Here is an 18,060-nt window from a genome sequence, read left to right on the forward strand (position 1 = left end):
TGCAAGCAGGCACCTCATACACTCAACGCAATCCCCTTTCTAATAAAAAAAAAAACACTGTTTTGTTCAGAATGCATAAGTATTACAGAAGAACATTAGAAAAGAGCCACATTTTTAATTTTTTTTTTTAACCAGGAAAAAAACCAAGTGAATGAAATACATTTTCATTCCATAAATAATAGTAGCAGCAAACCCTCCCATCACTCTAGGTGGTAAAAGGTTTACAGCATAAGACATAATGCATACTGTAAACACAGACCATCTGTAAGCCTCTTCCTTACTAGTCTGCAGCCTTTACCTCTTCACATTCTTATTCTGGCGAACAAGAGTGAGGCGAGGCAGTAACCGTTCTCCAATAGCCAATTTTTGGTTTTCTGAACCCTTCTGTAGCGCGGGGTAATTGCTTTGTCTGCACATGCTGATCTCACTGACTTCCAACCGAAGCATTATTTTTTATGTTTAGAAGGAACCCTGAGCACTGACATTCTTTGCTCTGTGCCAAACCACATCCTTCAGTTAAAAAGTATTAAAAAGAAAAATACATCAACTGCCACCAGCATTTCTGTTTGTTTCTCTTACTGTCGGGGCTTTGGCAGTTGAGGACAGTTGGCTTACAGGTTACGGCGACCACTCGGCTACGTTTCTGGGTTGTGGCTCTTCACTCAAAGGATGATGCGAGGTGTGGCGTGTGTCCTAGCGCTGGATGGATTAATCTGAGTGATTTGGAAAAGAAGTATGCACAGCGTGTGTGAAACAGCTCCGTTCCTCACCTTTCCTTCTGTAAGTGCATGATCCGTTCTCGTTCAGTGTTTTGGCTACAGAGTTCGTTAAGTGGCGGTAGTGGGGAGACCAAAACAAAAGGAATTTGACATACGCTGTTGCCTGGGGAAACAAGAGTTTTTTTGTGTTTTTTTTTTTTTTCTTCCCCAGTTTTAATATCCAATAAAATTTCCCTCTCCCTTTTCTTCATTTGTGTCCAGTGAGGGCATCACCTGCTGAATAGACTCCGTTGTTAATCCTACAGTCTTCAGTCCTCATTGAGTCTATTAATTCCTCCTCGGAATCCTCCTCTTCCTCCTCCAGGGCTGACAGGCTGGACGTGGGACCTTTACATATTTTTAAGTGGCGAGTGAGGTGATATTTGGTTAGGTAAGCCTTGGTGCATTTTTCACAGACATAGTCCCTCTTTCCTTCATGTGAGTTGAGATGCTTCTTCAGGTGATTTGTCCTCAGGAACAGCTTGTCACACTTGGGGCACTTGATCTGCCGTTCTCTGCCAGACAAAAAAAAAAAAAAAAAAAAAGTTAGTTTGCTTCTGCAGCAAGGCAGCTGATGCTGTATTAAAGAGAAAAGGGGGTTGCCAGCATTACTACAGCACTGAAGTGTAAACGCTGTTCAGTTTTCTCTCAGAAAGCAGCATGTTCACAAAGCCCTTCTTCTCTACTCCCCCACCACTGGCCAAAGTCAAGCTTTTTGGGTTAACTCCTAGCGTGCAACCAATGTTTATCTTTTCTGATGATAAGTTTAAAAAGAATTCGGCAAGGTTTTTGTTTGTTTGTCTTCAGAAGTAAGACCAAACCCTGGTTCAGCTCCGTGTTTTGGCAAGAGGTATTGCCATGGTGGATGGGTTATTCTCCCTGCTTCCCATCCTGCACAAACAGGAAGGAGAAAAAAACACAAACACACAACAAAAACGAACAAAGCTGCTGAGTGGTAGCAAACCTCAGCCATAAATGCTGAGCGGAGCATTACCAGACTGCAGCAGTCAAATTCTGCAGATGACTCTGCAAAACGCTTCCCAGCAGCAGTGCTCCCAGCTCTGACTGTAAGATCAAGCAGCAAAGCAAGTCTCTTCCTCCCTCCCTCCCTGGTGCTAGCTGCACTGTGCTGTCTCCTAGGCAGCAGGAAAGCAGCAGCAAGCTGATCTGAAGTGCGTACAAGAACCAGATGCCGAAAATGAGACAAGCAGAGGGATTAGCTTTGGGCAAGCAGCCTGTAAGGGAGGAACTTGGACTGGGAGTAACTCCAAACAGGATGGATAAAAGCCTCAGAGCCAAGGGCCTGGCAGAGAGCTGAGGGGCTGGGAGAGCTACAGAGAAATGGGGGAGGTGGATGGAGACCTGCCCTGCCCTGCCCTGCTCTGCCCGTGGGCATCTCCCCCTACAGAAGGGGCAGAGAGTACAAACGAGGCTTGGGGTGGAAGTAACAGGTGGGAGCAGATCCACTCCCCCAGGTGCAAACAGAGAGAGAGACCGCTACCAGCTGGGAATAACAGTACCGAGGAGTTTGATTTCTCATGTTGGGACTCAGAACCAGTTCTCAGCAGCGAGCTAAATGCACATCGACTGCCTGACCCCCTCTTCAAAGCGAGGAGCGCTCCAGCGTGCTATTTCACAAGACAGGGTGCGTGCCTGGAATTTCCTTTGTCGTGGAAGGATTGCAAACAAACACTCGGCCAGGCCAGGCGCAGCAGCAGCAGGCCAAGTACCGAGGCACTCATCCAGACCGACATCTCTGCTATTCTACAGGCTGAACCTACACTCCCCGGGCCAAACGCTTTGCACGCTGCAAATTTTCAGGCCGTGAAGCTTCGTTATTTACCGCAGCCCCACACGTCCCCAAAGACCACTTACTGCGTGTGAGTGAGGACGTGCTGCTTGAGGTCCTGCCTCCGCATGAAGAGCTTTTCACAGTAATCGCACTTCAGGTTCTTCTCCCCGGTGTGGATGACCATGTGCGATTCCAGGTGAGCCTTCTGGGTGAACGACTTGTCGCAGAGGGTACAGCGGTAATTCTTCTGGCCTGCGAGGACACACGGACAGCCACAGACTGACAGTAAGCAAGCCTGGCCGCTTCTGAAACTCTGAACACTTCTGCAACACTGAACCCTTCCCGTGGTGCATGGCACTGCGCTTTGTCCTTCTAAAAAGCCTTGACTGATTCCTCTTCTCCCCTTCCCTGAAAGTCAAACTTTCCACCACTTGTCTACACCAACCATGCCTCCCTGTGTGTGGTCTCTAAACATCACCAAGGGACTAGTAAATTTTCCAGCAGGGATTCAGGCAAACATCCAATAAGACCAGGGTTATCCAAGATGAATTCTTGAGTAAAAATAAGGGTAGCCTCCTTTTTAATCATAAACATCAGGGATGCATTAATGTACAGTACCTTATCTCCACTCATTTCCCATAGGAACTGTCTCCGATGCCTTACCGGACCCTAAACACAGATACTGGCTAGAAAAAACAAGCGCCCTTATCTAACACACATACAAAGCTCACTGGCTCTTTGGTAACCTGCTTTGAACCCATTTTTCTAGTTATCTATCTGTAGTTCCTCCATCGCCAGAAATACTCCCAACCTTACTGAAAGAACAGAGGAAAAATACCCACATGCCTCTTGCTGGACTGGCTCTTCACCCTCTCCCCTCTTCTCACCCTGTGTTAAATGCATTTTCTTACCCTCTATCGTGTTCTTACACAGCTGAAAAATCTTTCACTGTTTTTTCCTCCTCTTTTTCATCCTCAGATCTTCTGACAATTCTTCCTTTATCTCCAAAGCCCCTAGTGATACCCAAATGCACACAGAAGTCGACAGCATACTCAGACTTTTAAGTTTTGATGAGTGACAGCGCTGAGCTTTATCTGCTTCTGTCACCAATTTTGGTCTTGTGCCCTTTGCTTAAGATGAAAAACCAAGCAGGAACGAGGGGAGAGGTCTCAGCCCCACAGTTAAGCATACAACTGTCCCCGCTACAAGCTCTCCAACCCAGTTGGCTTCTCATAAGCAGAAGGGAAGCCTTGCTGTACCATAGCTGCTGGGAGGGAATAAGGGATTTCTGTCTTTCAGACAAAGCCTGACAATTCTTCCCAACTGTAATGCACAAAACACTTAACCAACAGTCTTTTAGGCACAGAACTGAACTATCAGTCAGAACACAGGGCTAAGCACTGCCCTACAAGCACTGTCCTACCCCATGCCAACCAGAGCTCTCTGAGACCATGCCCTACAATTAGCACAGGGCTCATTCCTGTAGCCAGTCAGGGTGCTGCTCTGAGAACAGGGGCAAGAGCTTGGCTTTATGGACACGAGCTACACCCCGCCAGCTGGCCCAGGGACCAGAGAACGGGCCCTGCCCCAGTGTTTTTATGAGCACAGGTCCCCAGCCCTCACCTGTGTGTATCTTGAGGTGTGTCCGTAAGTTGCTGGGGTCGCTGAAAGCTTTGCTGCAGAAATCGCACTTGTGCGGCTTCATGCCCATGTGCCCCATGAAGTGGACGTGGAGCTTGGAAGGGGAGATGAAAGCCTGGGGGCACATGGAGCACTTCCACTTCCTTTCCTTGCCGTGGCCTGGCCCGTGGCTGCTGCTGTGGCCCTGGCTGGGGAGGTGGCTGTGGATATGGCTGCTCAGATGGGCCTTGAAGTCCGCGTAGGAAGCGCACTCCTTTCCACAGTGGCAGATGTGCACGTCGGGATGTTCGGGGACACCTTTGGGCACAAAGCATGGCTTTTAGGGAGGCACTTTGGGGTAGCAAAGCCAGCTGGAGCCATCTTCACTCCAGCTCCTTTCAGGAGTAAATGGAAAAGACAACTCTGATGTACACCACTAGGAACTGACAAGGAACACCAAGCACTCCCAAGTCACAGCAAAAGGCAATTCATGCTGGGTAGTCCCCGCAAGGCCCACAAAGCCCAGTGCTTCCTTACCGAGCTGGCGTGCGTAGTCCCGGCTGTAATAAAAGAGAAGCTCATGTTCAGGTGGGATGTCCCGGGAGGTGCAGAAGTAAATTTTTCCGTCATGAGGATAAGCTACCAGATTCTGCTCTTCCCGGTTCCTATAGCAATAAAGAGAGTTATGAAGAAAGTGCTCCAGAAATACAGAAAGAAGGAAAAAAAAAAAAAAAAAAGAAAGAGGAGATTCCTATAAATAGGTAACGAGAACCTCAGTGCTTGCCAGCACATTATAAAAAAAATCACATCTGTCACTTCTGTCTTTCTTTATTTTAAAGGAAAGTAAAGGAAAACTGGACCTTAAAAACCAATCTGCTCCATCAAACAAAACTGTGGTATCTTACTGACAAAGTTATTAATAGACACTGGAGTGGGCTGAGGGAAAAGAGTTTAGCATCACTAAAGGAACTAAAAAAATACTTATGTTTTTCATAACAACCCCCTTAAGCAACAGAGAACACATGAGAGAAGATATCAGGCAAGACTTAAAGCAAATTTATCTTCAAACCTAATTCTTGAACACCATTTGCAAGATGTGATAACTCATCTTCTGAAGCTGTACCTTACATACATTTGGTTCCCAGTATTTGAAACCCAAAAAGGCATTCAGGTTTGGGGCTGTTTTACTACAGCGTGTCTACAGGTTCCCCTGTTATATTCTCTACAGGGTCCTGCTTCACTCTCTCCCCTCACTCCAAGACACCTGGATAACTCCTGCAGGTCCCAAGCTCAGGAGCTGTTTGGGCAGCCAGCACAGCCTGCCGTGAGCCCAGACTCCCAGCTACTTAGCACAGCATCGGTGGCTCTCACCTGGCTTTGCGTACAAACATCATCCAGTTACATTCATTTTCATCCGTTGTAATGATGCAGAACTCCAAGACACCGTTGTGATAGATCTACCAGGAGAAACAGATGCAATCTTAGGATGAAATGCAGCAACAAACACAGTGAAAGAGAGTTTCTGCCTTTAAGAGAGGATGTGTTTAACTAGAATGCGTCAGGAGGTCACCATTGCTGCTGCCAAGACCAACAGCCCCGTTCTTACACCCTACACACAGAAATCTTGACCTCTCTGCTCTCCAGGAGACTAGAAAAACCGTTTATCAGCAGCTTTCCCCGCTCACCACCTTCAGCTCCCAGCAGCAATGCATCTAGTTCATTTTCTTCCAAGCCACATCTTGTGAATAATAGCACCTGGGCACACGGTGCCTACTTTATTTATATAGATCAATTTTATTTTCTCAACATGAAATGATGGGAAAAAGAAAGCTGTAAAGCAGCTTCCCTACACCAAGTGATTTATCACCTGTGGAAACTTTCTATAAGCAACACAAAACAAACAAGTGCTGCCTAGAAATTCATATCCAATCTCTGCTGCAACTCCACACAAATACTGGCAACCACGTGCAGCCCTTGGAAAGAAAAGGCATTAAAGATGTTTGGTGGAGGTCAGGACTGACTACCAGCATATATCACGCGATATACAGCTCTGCTCTGCTGAGATCAAGTCTTAAGCAATCAAACTGCTTTAGTTTTTTGGTTTTGGCAAGGATGATAACGTGAAAGCTGCTGTGTCATTTCACCAGATAAAGTCACGCCTGCAGAGCCCGTAACCGTAACACCACCGACCTTCCAGATGTGACTGGCTGCTTTGTCTGTCCAGTCAGCCACCTCCAGAGAATGGCTCTGCTGCCCGATCAGAGGTCCAAAACAAGTCCTTACAGGAATGGTTTCTCGCGTCCACACACCTAGCAGTAGAAGACCGACATCTGCAGAAATCAATGATTTAAACGACGAAGGATGCTTAACAAAAAGCTGGGAGGCTTATGAGGTAACGCTCCGGGGGGGGATTATCTAGGCATAAGATCATCAAAGCTTCTATTTCACATGTAGAACACACCTAATGCAGAGACAAGAACCACCACCACCACATGACACTATCGGGAGCCGCTTTGCTGTAATTACAAATACTCATTTCGTCTGTCAAAAGCAGGCAATTTACTTTTTAGTAAGCTATACAACTAAGAGCCTAGCCACTTGCACCAATTAAAAGTTTCCGTGGCACTTTCTGCAGAAGCAGAAAACACTAGTTTCAGGAACTACATTTCGCCTACCTAATCCCCAGGAATTTCCAGAATTGTTGCTGGGCATTGTTAAGCAGCTTCTGCATTTCTCCCCAGAGGCAGCTGTATTTCTGTCATGGGCAGAGGGATTCCTGCGTGTATATTATTTATTATTAAACATTTACATAGAGAGAGCTACATGAACACACCGCATAGCTTTCAGGAATAAACTGGGAACTAGTGGAGCTTGAAAAGAACAAGTGTAATCTACGCTCAACAAGCAGCAGCACTAAGCGAGCCGATAATCACATTCTTCTCTAGCCTTCAGGTCCTTAGGGGATTGCACTGTGCTCTTCGGCTTCCAGGTGACAAGGGCGTGTAACACAGTTACAAGGTCCACATCCAATGACAAGGTCACAGTCTACATGCCAAATGTAAACGGAGGGGGGGGAAAAAAGAAGCACTCGTGATCAATCCTCCAGTGACAGCATCCTGAAGACCCACAGGTAGCAAACCAAGCTGATGAACAAGCAGACAGAAATCTCTTCCTTTATTTCTACTCGGTATCTTCCCCCAGACTGCAAGTGCTGTAGTGTTTTTTTTTCTTATCAAAGCTGTGCCTGGCCTGTTTAGCACATGATAAAAATAAACACCATACCTTGCTTGTGCTTGACCTTATCAAGTGTTAGAGTAACGCTGCGTGGCAGCACCCCTAGCTGACGTCTAAACAGCAACTGGAGGACAAGAAGCTCTTGAACAAGAGAAGCCGGGGTGATTACAGAAGAGCCTCTGCCTTGCAGTGTTTCTTTCCCATATTAAAATCCCTACAGTTTGGGATTTCAGGTGGTGAGCGTATTACAAACTGCTGTGCAGGAACAAACAGTCAGCTGGTTCTTACCCACTTCGGCTCCCATGAGAGACTGCCGGAGGAGCAGCTGCTTCGGGAGGGAGAGCCTGGCTCGGCTCTCTATCGGGGTGTCCGGGACGAAGGTGACGGGCCCGTGATCCGGGCAGTCCGATGGGTACGCCTTGTCACACAGCGTGCACCCTGCAGGGAGGGGAAGGGACAGCAGGGATGAAACAGATGAAACAGCCCCCGTGCTGCGATCAGCTCCCCGCCGGCATGTTCTAGCTCAGCTCCTGCCCAAGCCTGTTTCTAGCTGCTTTAACTCACCAGTTTGAGGAGCTTTTTGCTCAGAAGACTGCAAACCCTCCTGTTACAGGCAGGTGGGCACCAGCACGTCACCGTTCCTAGCAAATTCACATCAACCACGAGGAAAACCTGCCTGCCTGATGACCTCTAGGCTGTCCCTACAGGAGCAGTGACGGGACAGAGCCACTGAAAAATAAACCACTGAAAGTCCTTGGCCCAACAACTTCAGGAAAAAGCACATCGTAAAATGCTCTCACCTCAAAAAAAAGACATCATTTGAATTCTCCATGAATGGAGCAACCAACACCTACTCAGGAAACGCTCTCCTGACAAATCATTCTCCTAAAGAAAGACGCTCAGTTAATTAAGCAGGGTCTCCACAAAGACCTTCTTTGGCCCCTTGATGGCCCAACTCCAGCACAAACACCTATCACAGAAGCAGTCTTCAGCAGGCGTAAACAACAGCTCCCTTATTATTTTTTTTTTTTTTTAAGAGATTTTTGGAGAGAGAGCGAGATCAGTGTGCTGGAATCTGACCCCACACAAAGCACAGTTCGAGCAACTCTGCAATTACAGGCAGGAAGGTACCCACTAAATTAGCAGGTAGAGTTTATATTAGAATTGCCTCACGTGTACGAGTGCAACAGCCACAACAGCCAGACCCGAGTAAGGAGAAACTTGTTGTAGCTGTTTTTAAGCCTTGCCTACCTCAGGCCACCAGGGAGCTGTGGAGTAGCCCCAGGAAGGGGCAAAAAGGAAAAAAATGCAAGTTGTAGGCATGTGACACAGCCACTTGGAAAGGTGTAGGGGTTCCTACCTTTTTAAGAACTGGAGAAAACAAACAAACAAACAAACATTCTTTGGCATGTGAATTTCTACTTCTGTCCTTGCCAAATAATGCATAAAAATCAGAGTGATTACTGCTCTGATTCAGAGAGCCAGAACTGTAAGCAAAGATGACCAAAAAGTGTCCTCTGTTTCACAAACATTTAGGTCTGCAGCAAAGGCACACTTTTTTTTGTCCTACTTAGGACCATGGTAAAAATCTTTCTGAAAAAGGCCCTGATTTCTGCCTTGTCGGTGATGAAGAACCATCCAGAGGCTCTGAAACAACTGCCCCTCCACCAGTTCGGGTGCAGGAGCAGCAGGCAGCAATGCTGCCACGACTGAGACAACCACACAGAAAAGCTGGCCTTATGCTTCGGTGGCAGGACGCCAGACAAGCTGCGGGTGGAAGTTCAGATCTCCATCCCTGCAAACGAGAACTTCACTGTGCTCAAACACCCCTCCTTCAACTACGACAGGACTGAGAGAATACAGTGTGCAGTGCTCCTCTTTTCCTAGGAGATCAACTAACCTCTGTACTGAAGTCCTTGGATGAGAATAATTAGAAATATTAAAAACTTCCCTCCCTCTCTGCTCTTTTTTAGGTCCTGTTGAGAACAACATTTTCATGGTGATTGCTCATGGTTTAATAAAACTTCTACAAAGTCACACAACGTTAAACTCAACAGCTATGGCCACCTGATTAAATGCACAGCTTGCGTTTGTCTTTGTCTTTAAACACAGCCAGAAGAGTCATTTGTGATTGGACTTTAAAAAAAATAAGAGTCTTATTTGAAAGGGCAGTACCAGCACAGCATCTAAAGGCACGAGGCTCATAAAGAGCTACGCTTCCAACCTGAAGGCAGCATGGGAGAGGGACACAAAGAGAACAACGTAGACATAACAGGATGTTTTCACGAGTTGGAGGTTAATCTGCCACTGCAGATGTTCCAATTTTTTTTTGGACTTGTTAAACAGCGAGGTTTGTTTCGCCAAAATCTGCGAGACTGGCAGCAAGAGCCCTGCCATCCCTCCGGACAGCGGCAACGCGGCGAGCCCAACCCCAAGAAAGCAGCCAAGGCGCACTCACAGATGGTGAACAAGGTTGCCATGTTCTCCTTGTTCGAGTTGGAGTCTTCCATCTGCAGGGAGGACGGTACGAAAGCCAGATTGTCCGCAGACACGTCCACGTGGCTTGGCCCCATGGCTACTTCCTGATTGATGGAAGACACCGCCACCGGCTCGAGGCTGAGGCCCACTTCGTGCAAGGCTACCGAGTCCAGGGAAGCTAGGTTGTGTGAGGTAGAGAGCGCCACGCTCACGGAGTTGGTGCTCATGGCCACAGTATGAATGGAGTCATTTAGTGTGCTGTCCGCTATCCCCGTCACCCGCCCGGCGATGTGGTCGGGCTCCATGACGACGGGGAGGTCCAAAGTGCTGCTGTGAATGGGGAGGACGCCGCCGTGCCCCACCGCCTCCGACGCCAGGTTGCTCCCCACCGCCTCCACGGTCAGAGGCTCGTGGCTCCGGGAGCCGCTGGGGATCTGCGAGTGCTCCCCTGCTACATCGTCCATCGTGAGCTCCTCCGCCATGCCGTCGGTGGAGATGGGGCTGGTCACCCTGGAGACGCTCTCCATGCTGATGGCGGTGTCCAGCGCTACCTCGTGGCTCTCGGCAGGGTGCAGGTTCTGGGCACCGTGCGCGCTGACCGAGCGGGAGTCCATGGACACCAGCCCCGGCTCCAGCCCCACGGTGCCGCCGGGCTGGTAGGGGTCCAGGGCCGAGGGGTTGCTGGGGACCGACAGCGCCGAGTTGCTGTCCACGTTGATAGTGTTGGGATGGATGTACTGAGGCGGAGGTCTGTCAGCCAGGTAAGATAAGATACCTGGTGGAATGAGAGGGGAGAAGAGAAGAGGGTGAGATGGTGTAGGTTTTCAAATCTCACACAGAAATACCCCATTGCTGCAGAGTAATGCACTAAGACCTAAATCCTTGAAGGCACGCTCCTTATGTTATGGCTAATTAAAAACCACTGATCCCAAAACCTTCCTCACAAACATACGCCAACCCGACACTCTTGCCAGACTACCTTTTGACAACAAAAACAGAGCTTCCACCCAGCAGAGCAGGTCTCTAGTTACGTGCCTCTATCACTCTGTCAAAGAGCCAAGTTTCTGGCAGTATTTAAGCCAGGCTCTGAACCACAGCAGGGTTCTTTGCATTTTGGGCATTACTTTTCCTTCTTGAGAACCAGCTCAGAAAAGACGGAGGGCTTCCAGTAGAATCGAACATCTGATAAACCCTGTTTCATCTCCGCTAGAAACAGTTGTCCACGACACATCCTTTATTTCTGCTTAGGTATTTAAGTTTTAACAATGACGACTTCCTTCCTCCGAGACTAAATGAGGCATCTCAGAGCCCATCAGCTGCAATTCCAAAGGACTGCGATAAGGTCTCTCAAAGGTATCCTGAGTCATCTGCTCTCTTTCCTTAGATGAAAAGCATGCTTTTTCTCCTCAAAACAATAGCTCGGTTAAATATAAATTAGAAACCTTAACATCTTTTCTGGTCGTTCTGGAAAGCTCCTCAGCATCAAACAACCTCAGGACTTAGGATACAGAGAAACGCTAACCTATATTTACACAGCACCAGCTTCTCCTACTAGACAAAGCTGAAAAATCTTGGGAGGAAATTCATCAGCACAGTCAAGTAAACAGTACTTCCAGTGGAGACAGAGAAAGATTTTGCAGATTCTGCAAGACCTGAGTCAGCGTGTTTCTTTTTGGCCTTGAACCCTCTGAGCCATTTGTTGCTGTAAAAAATTTCCATGCAGACATGTCTGTTGTTATAAGCATGCAAGCACGGTCACTCCTCCTGCAACACAACCCCACAAAAATGGCTAAGCCAAGAAGTTAGTAATAAATGGATGGTTTAATTTCATCAGCTGCATCAAACATTTCTGTGAGCAGTGGTGCCCTGCCGCTTGAACAAGAGGATGTTGAAGGCAGCATGATGACTGACAGGGGAGCCCTAAGAAATACCCGACTAAACATCAAGTGGACTATTTAAAAACAGAACAAACAAACCAAATACGTATTTCTGCATCCATTATTCCACCTCAGAAGAATGGCAAATACCTTTGTCCCTCAGATGCACTGTCTCCTCCACTCTTTGCCCACAGAACGGGCGGGCATGCAGAGCAGTAGGAAAGGTTACTGCTAAGCAGTTGGCAAGCCCAGCCTCTAGCTGTCAGGCAGTTGGACGAGAACCGGGCTGCTGTATTTCATTTCCTCATCCAGGCTGAACCAACAACACTCACAGGGTGACCTTGAAGTTTATCTAACCCCTTCCACCCTGTCAATCTTAGCTACAAAACGAAACAAGGTCTACGTTTAAAGCTGGAATATCCATGTCTTGATACACTAACATGTAACATTCGACATTTATACTTCAACATGCACCCTACAGGGGAATCACGATAGAACTCAGTATGTTGGGCCTTTGAAAACCACCCTTGAACAAAAATGAAGAAAAACTGTGCCATGGACTAAAGGGGTGGGAAAGAGCCCAAACTCCTCAGCCAATGACTTGTTCAATTCGAGCTCTGAACTACTGTAACCACTATGTGCCTATCAAGTGCTACTTCAGACTACAGGAGAACAACAGCAACAACAACAAAACAGCAATAGTTTTTAAACTACAACAAGTCATCTGAGATCAAAATCAGCCATGCCTTGTTTTCTGGTTTACCTTAAAAGAAAACAACAGGAGGAGCAATAAAAGGTTCAGTTTAAATAGCAATTGCCCTGCAATTCTCTTCACATACACATACACACATATAGCAACAGAGATCTGAACATGAAGGTGTGTCAATGACACACCAGACTCCAGGAAAACTCAAGAGAATTTACAGCTCTGCTAAATATTCAGGCTTGGCTGCTTCAGGACAGAAACCAGATGGCTCTTAAAACAGTTTCCTTCTCTGTTCCCACCCATCAGCACAGACCACTTACCAGGTAGAATGTGTCTGAAATAGCTGCTCTCCAGGTGAGGGTATGGTGGTGGAGGTAGGGTGTAGTTTCTCTCTGGTATACCACACATCACTCCTCGATCCCCAATACCCATTGGGAGCATCAGAGACAGAGCAGAGGGCAAGGAACTCAAGGAGGGGCCCAAGTTTGGAATCGCAACAGGCAAGCCTGGAAAAGAAAATGCTAATTTAAATTCAGTGGGACTACCTGAGCTTATAAACAACCACGCTCACAAAGAGGTTACTAATTCCTCGGGAGCTCGCTCTGGAAGGACAACATGGAACTGACAGCGTAAGGCGACAAGCTTCAAAGAATGGATCAGTTATCAGAACAGCGAGAGGTATGCCTGAATGTGGGGAGATCTTCTCTTGGATACATTATGCAGGGTCTGCTTCTGCTTCCCAGTTGTAACAGACTTCTGTCTGTGTCCCCTGAAAGAACACCTAGGAAAACAGCTTTGCTTTGCAGGTGAAAGACCATCATTTTCACCTGAGTGAAGATAGACATAGATGGGGACAGATGTGCAGTGACAGGCCGTATTTCAAAGGACTCTGCTGTCACCCACCCACCCAGTGCAAAACACAAAAGGAGACTCCCACTAAGGCATAAAACTGGTAAGTATGCATCCCTATAGTTTTCCCACATAAGGGATGGTTTATGGTCTGTCCTCCCCCATTTCCCCATCACCTAATTACCTGCTGAAGACACGACTTTAGCCAGGCAGCTACGAGCTTTCACCTGACAGTAAAACACAGGGCAGCAGCTGCAGCACCCCTGGTGGGACTCTGCCCTTACCTGGCGCTGGGATGGCGTTGTGGGTGGGTGACGCTGCCAGCCCCAAGTGGCTCCCCGAGACGGGCAGGGCATTGCTGACAGAGGACGAGCTCAGCTGGTCCATCCCTACAGGGCTCAGGTTCATTTCATTCATCCTGGAGGGGAAGGGAGCATAGAAGGCAGGTCAAAAAAAAAAAAAAGAAAAAGAGGGAAACAGAAGGAAGAGCATTCCTGCTTACTGGCTGCGCTGTGGAGAAAAGGGTTGAGCAAACAAACTCAGATCGAGACGCAGAAACGCTGCCTTCGAAAGATAAGCATTAAACACGCCGACCACTCGTGCTGTGACCACACACTTATCACATCTGAGTGCAATGACCAGGATTAGCAGAATTAGTCCCAAAAGCCCAACCTGCCCCCAGCCTTCCCTTCCCCACCCCGACAGCACAGCCTCCCCGGAGCTCCCCCCGCGGCACCGCCACCCACAGGCCCGGGAGGGTCCCGGGAGGGTCCCTGGCTGCCGGGGGCTGCCCATGGCTCCCCCCCGAGCACCCCGGTGGGGCCTCGGGGCCGCCTCACCTGCGCTGCGCGGGGCCCGGCGCCGGGCCGGGGCCTCTCCCGGCGGCGGAGCGGCGACGGCCGCAGCCGCATCAGGGCCCGCAGCAGCCCCGGCCCGCAGCCGCCGCAGCCCCTCGGGCAGGCGCCTGCCCCCGGCCCCGGCCCCGGCCCCGGCCCCAGCCCCGGCCGCAACCACCGCCTCATGGGCGGGGCCCGGAATGAGGAGGAGGAGGAGGAGGAGGAGGAGGAAGGAGGAGGAGGAGGAGGAGGAGGAGATGGCGGCGGGAGGGGGCTGCAGCCGCTTCCGCCGCCGGGCGCCACAGTCAGGAAGCGGCGGCGCCGCGGGGCTCGGCCCCGTGCCCGCAGCCCCCTCAGCGGGCGGCCCCGCCGCCTTCCCCGAGCCCCGGCCTCTTGTGGCGAGGCTTTGGGATGTCCCCGTTATCCCCCACACCCCCCCCTCCCTGCCCAAAGCGGTGCTGAAGTAAAGGGGTGAACGGCTGCCCCGTGTTCTAAATAAAACGCTAAATACACAATCTGGAAGGGTGGTTGCAGTTCAGTACGCAGCAAGCGGTTCTTTTTGGGGTGGAAACAGCCTCTCTTTAGGGTTTAGCTGTCTGAAAATGAGGCACCTCCACGCTGTGCTTCGTCCCATCCCGAGGTCAGCGTGAGATGGGTCCCCCGTGGAGCTGTCTCGCTGTCTCTGGCCTGTATCTGGGACCTACGTGATTAGTTTAGACCAGATGCCTGCCTTCTAGAGGACCGCTTTAAGGTGAAGTAAAGCCAGGCTTCTGTCATCTGTCACCAAAGGAGTGACATCTCTTAGAGCACCACCTATGTGAGAGTCTCTCAGGTTCTCCACTAAGCCAAAAAATGCTCTGACTGTGACCAAGTGTTTCTCAGTCAGCCAAAAAAAGGTCTCACCAAGTCAGAAGGAAAGCCTCAGGTCTTTACAGACTGTAAAGCTCGTGATGGGGGGTTAACTGTAATTATTATTATTATTATTTTTTTTTTTTTGAGTGTAGTACCACACATTCATATGGTTAATACTGCTGCTAATACTGTGCATCTTTCTTAGAAACTCTGGTGAACAGCTACAAGCCCCAAAGTCTCTTCCATCACACGAATCCTCTAATACGTAGAAGATGACTGGAGACATTACATTTTCCCTTGTCATCCTTGCAACTTCACAGTTGTTCTCAATACATCTCAACTCTGTCCTGAAACACCAGGTTACCCCAAGCCCTGAGCTCGTCTTAATGCCAATTACGACAGTGCAGTCCTACCAGGGATCTGGCCTTGCTCTGAAAGCCTCACATTATTCCAGCTCTCTGAGCTGATAGTAATACTTTGAACCTAGGAGCCAGATTGGGTGCAGTCATAGGCAGATAAGTATTTTCTCCTACTGGCAAGCATGACTTCTTCAGGGTTCCAGCTTTTCTTGTAGCCACTTTCCTCCCTTGAACAAGCGATAGTTTAACTGCTGGCGTAAAGCACCAGTATCAAAGGAAGCCAGTGGGACTGTGAAGTGTCACTGAATGAGAAATTAATCTGTGTCTGCAGAGACGTATTCTGCATGCCCAAGGTATTGTGATAAAACACATTTCAGAAACGTTTCTTCAGAAAGGGAAGATATTTTTTATATATGAAACAGGTGTTATATGTGAAGTGTTTTGATAAGACAACTGCGCCACGTCCCCTGGAAGCTTAGTTTATTGACTTGCTGTGTGGTACTTGCTGCGTGAGAACAAATTACAGAGCTATTTTTCAAGTTGTATTAATATCCTGGAGACATCCTGAAAAATAAGGGGGACTCTTGAAATCACGGGGAGAAGATGCAGTTTGCATGCGTTAGTACTTCTCTGCGGCGTGAGCAGAAGTCCTGCAGGACCATGCCCTCGTGTCACAGCCATCCTCTCCTGCTGTTGTTCACCTGCCTGGGGCTCTTTCTCAGGGTGAGCACAGTTACACTGGGTGAAAACTGTGCAAACAACAATGGTTGAGGCCGGCCATTTAACATATCCAGATTTTCTTCCATCTTTTATGGGGTTGTTAGCACTTTGCATGCCCACCCATATTTTGGTTAAAGTCACAGCACGCAGCCTCTGTAGCTTAGATGCAGCACTCCCTTTGAGCTAAAGAGCTGGAGAGAGATGGCCCACACTGCTAAAACTATTAGCAAAGCACAAATTCTTTCTTATATTCCTCAATCTCAATCTAAATTGCAGTTTTTATTGTAATTCTGTGATATGCAGTTAACATGAGAAACAGTTAACTTCAGTTTTATATCTTTTAATAAACTCTAAGAGCCCAGACAATCTACAATATATATAATAAGTACTGGAATTCAGTATAATTACAGAACAGTAAAATATCAGAAATGCATAATGTTGTGAGGGTTTCTTTTTTTAACTCCTGTTGTGTTTTCTTCTTCCTCCTCCTCGGTAACAGGTTCACAGACAAAATAGTTGAGACCTCATCCGTTGGGAAGTAGGTGAACTTGCATGTGTTCAGCCGACGCTTGTGTTTCTATTACAATATTTTCAATGATGACTTTAATTTGAGACGCTGAGGGACGTGGTGTCAAGGAGAATCTGTTGCTTTGAGTAATTCAAAGTAATTCAAAGCAGTCACTCTAACACAAAAATGTCAGTAGTATTATTCATGATTCTTGTGGGAGCGAGTGAACAAGTCGAGGGTTCCTCTGTACAAAGATTACGTTCTTGTAGATACTGTGTTAGGATATATGCAGTTAAAACCACAACTAAGTTATATCTGGAAGGAAGACGCCTCGATGTTTTATTTTTATGTATGTGGGAAATATTTTCTCTTAGTTTTGGCTGGATAATTAGGTGCATATAGTGCAGTAAAAAGAAGCAGAAGGAAAAGAAGAAAAAAAAGAAGGAAACCTGTTTGAATGCCACAGGCAACAGAGTATGTAAGGAATGTCCCAGTGTCCCCATTTAAACTTTGTACTGAGAGAAAAAAAAAAAAAAGGCAAAACATGTGATACAAGTGGAAACAGCACAGCTTCCAGAACCTCAGAGCTGGAATATCCTCTTGCAACAACTCTGAAGCAGGACTTTTCTGCATTCGTAGAGCAGTGAGTTACACCTGACTTCTACCTCCCAGAAAGCCAGCCAGGCCCTCTGCTTCCTTTCAGCTTGGAGGATGTGGTATTCGGGAGTCAAAGCATCATCCGGGCAAAGGTGTGACGAGAAGTTAATTTGGGAAACTTCTAATTTGTAATTGAAACTTCTAATTTCTTAACGACTTGGGAAAATTCTAATTCTAGGGATGAGGATCAAAAGCTCTTCTTAGAAGAGGGATGTTATCCATGCAGTCTTCACCTGCTCATCAAATTAAAAAGAACATGTGGGCCAGTCCCACAGCTTTCCCGAGCCTGTGCACGTAGCCACATCAATAAGGACCTGCACTGTGTGAAGGTGGGTATGAGCACCATGCAGCGCCCTCACCCTCCTCGCTCTCTCACAGGGGACCTGCCACGGGACACGTGGTGTGTTGCCTTGTGTGGCTCCCTGCCCAGGGGCAAAGCCCTGTCTGAGGGAGTGACACGAGATCTGTCAACAAGATAGGACGCCCAGCGAGCGCTTGTGGCGTGTTTTCTTGCTTCTCTTGCTCAGAAACACGATCAGCCTGCAGGCTCTGCTGTGAGACCAACTCTTTCAGCCACACGGGTTAACAGATCACATTCACGTGTAATATTTTTTTTTTCTGTGTATTTCTCTAAGCAATTAACAAGGTGGGTTTTTCATGCAGGAGGAGCAGGTGTCTGTTCAGCACAGGTGCAGATCTGACCCCCTGGGAAGTGCAGGTGACCTGCATTTACAGTAAACACGGTAAAGAAGCCTGGCAGCAAAGAATAGTGCTTTTGACAACAGAACTGAAACCTAACCCTGCCTTTTGAATG

General features: G+C 48.0%; 1 protein-coding gene across 2 annotated transcripts; it reads right to left on the reverse strand.

The window, feature by feature from the left end:
- Positions 1–100: 100 nt before the first annotated feature.
- PRDM4 (PR/SET domain 4) lies at positions 101–14,289 on the reverse strand. 2 transcript variants are annotated; one of them, XM_082751837.1, is made up of 11 exons: positions 14,154–14,289; positions 13,599–13,732; positions 12,786–12,971; positions 9,863–10,657; positions 7,693–7,842; positions 6,361–6,479; positions 5,542–5,627; positions 4,708–4,835; positions 4,174–4,488; positions 2,634–2,802; positions 101–1,273 (listed from the first exon to the last, which is right to left on the reverse strand). In XM_082751837.1, exons 2-11 carry the CDS (start codon positions 13,729–13,731, stop codon positions 967–969), a joined length of 2,388 nt encoding a protein of 795 aa, XP_082607963.1. In that variant the 5' UTR covers position 13,732; positions 14,154–14,289; the 3' UTR covers positions 101–966. The 2 variants fall into 2 exon arrangements, with proteins under 2 accessions (XP_082607963.1, XP_082607962.1); XM_082751836.1 differs by having other exon boundaries at positions 6,361–6,500.
- Positions 14,290–18,060: the final 3,771 nt, after the last annotated feature.

The sequence above is a fragment of the Aythya marila genome, assembly GCF_965140915.1.
Source record: "Aythya marila genome assembly, chromosome: 1".
NCBI classification, from domain to species: domain Eukaryota; kingdom Metazoa; phylum Chordata; class Aves; order Anseriformes; family Anatidae; genus Aythya; species Aythya marila.

Bases quoted from the DNA above. Each gene is read 5' to 3' on its own strand.
- PRDM4 (XM_082751836.1), bottom strand. From the start codon at position 13,731: ATGAATGAAATGAACCTGAGCCCTGTAGGGATGGACCAGCTGAGCTCG. The intron at 5,628-6,360 runs GTCGGTGGTGTT...TTCTCCTGGTAG, and splicing joins CAGCCAGTCACATCTGGAAG to ATCTATCACAACGGTGTCTT. The intron at 4,489-4,707 runs GTAAGGAAGCAC...TTGTGCCCAAAG, and splicing joins GGACTACGCACGCCAGCTCG to GTGTCCCCGAACATCCCGAC.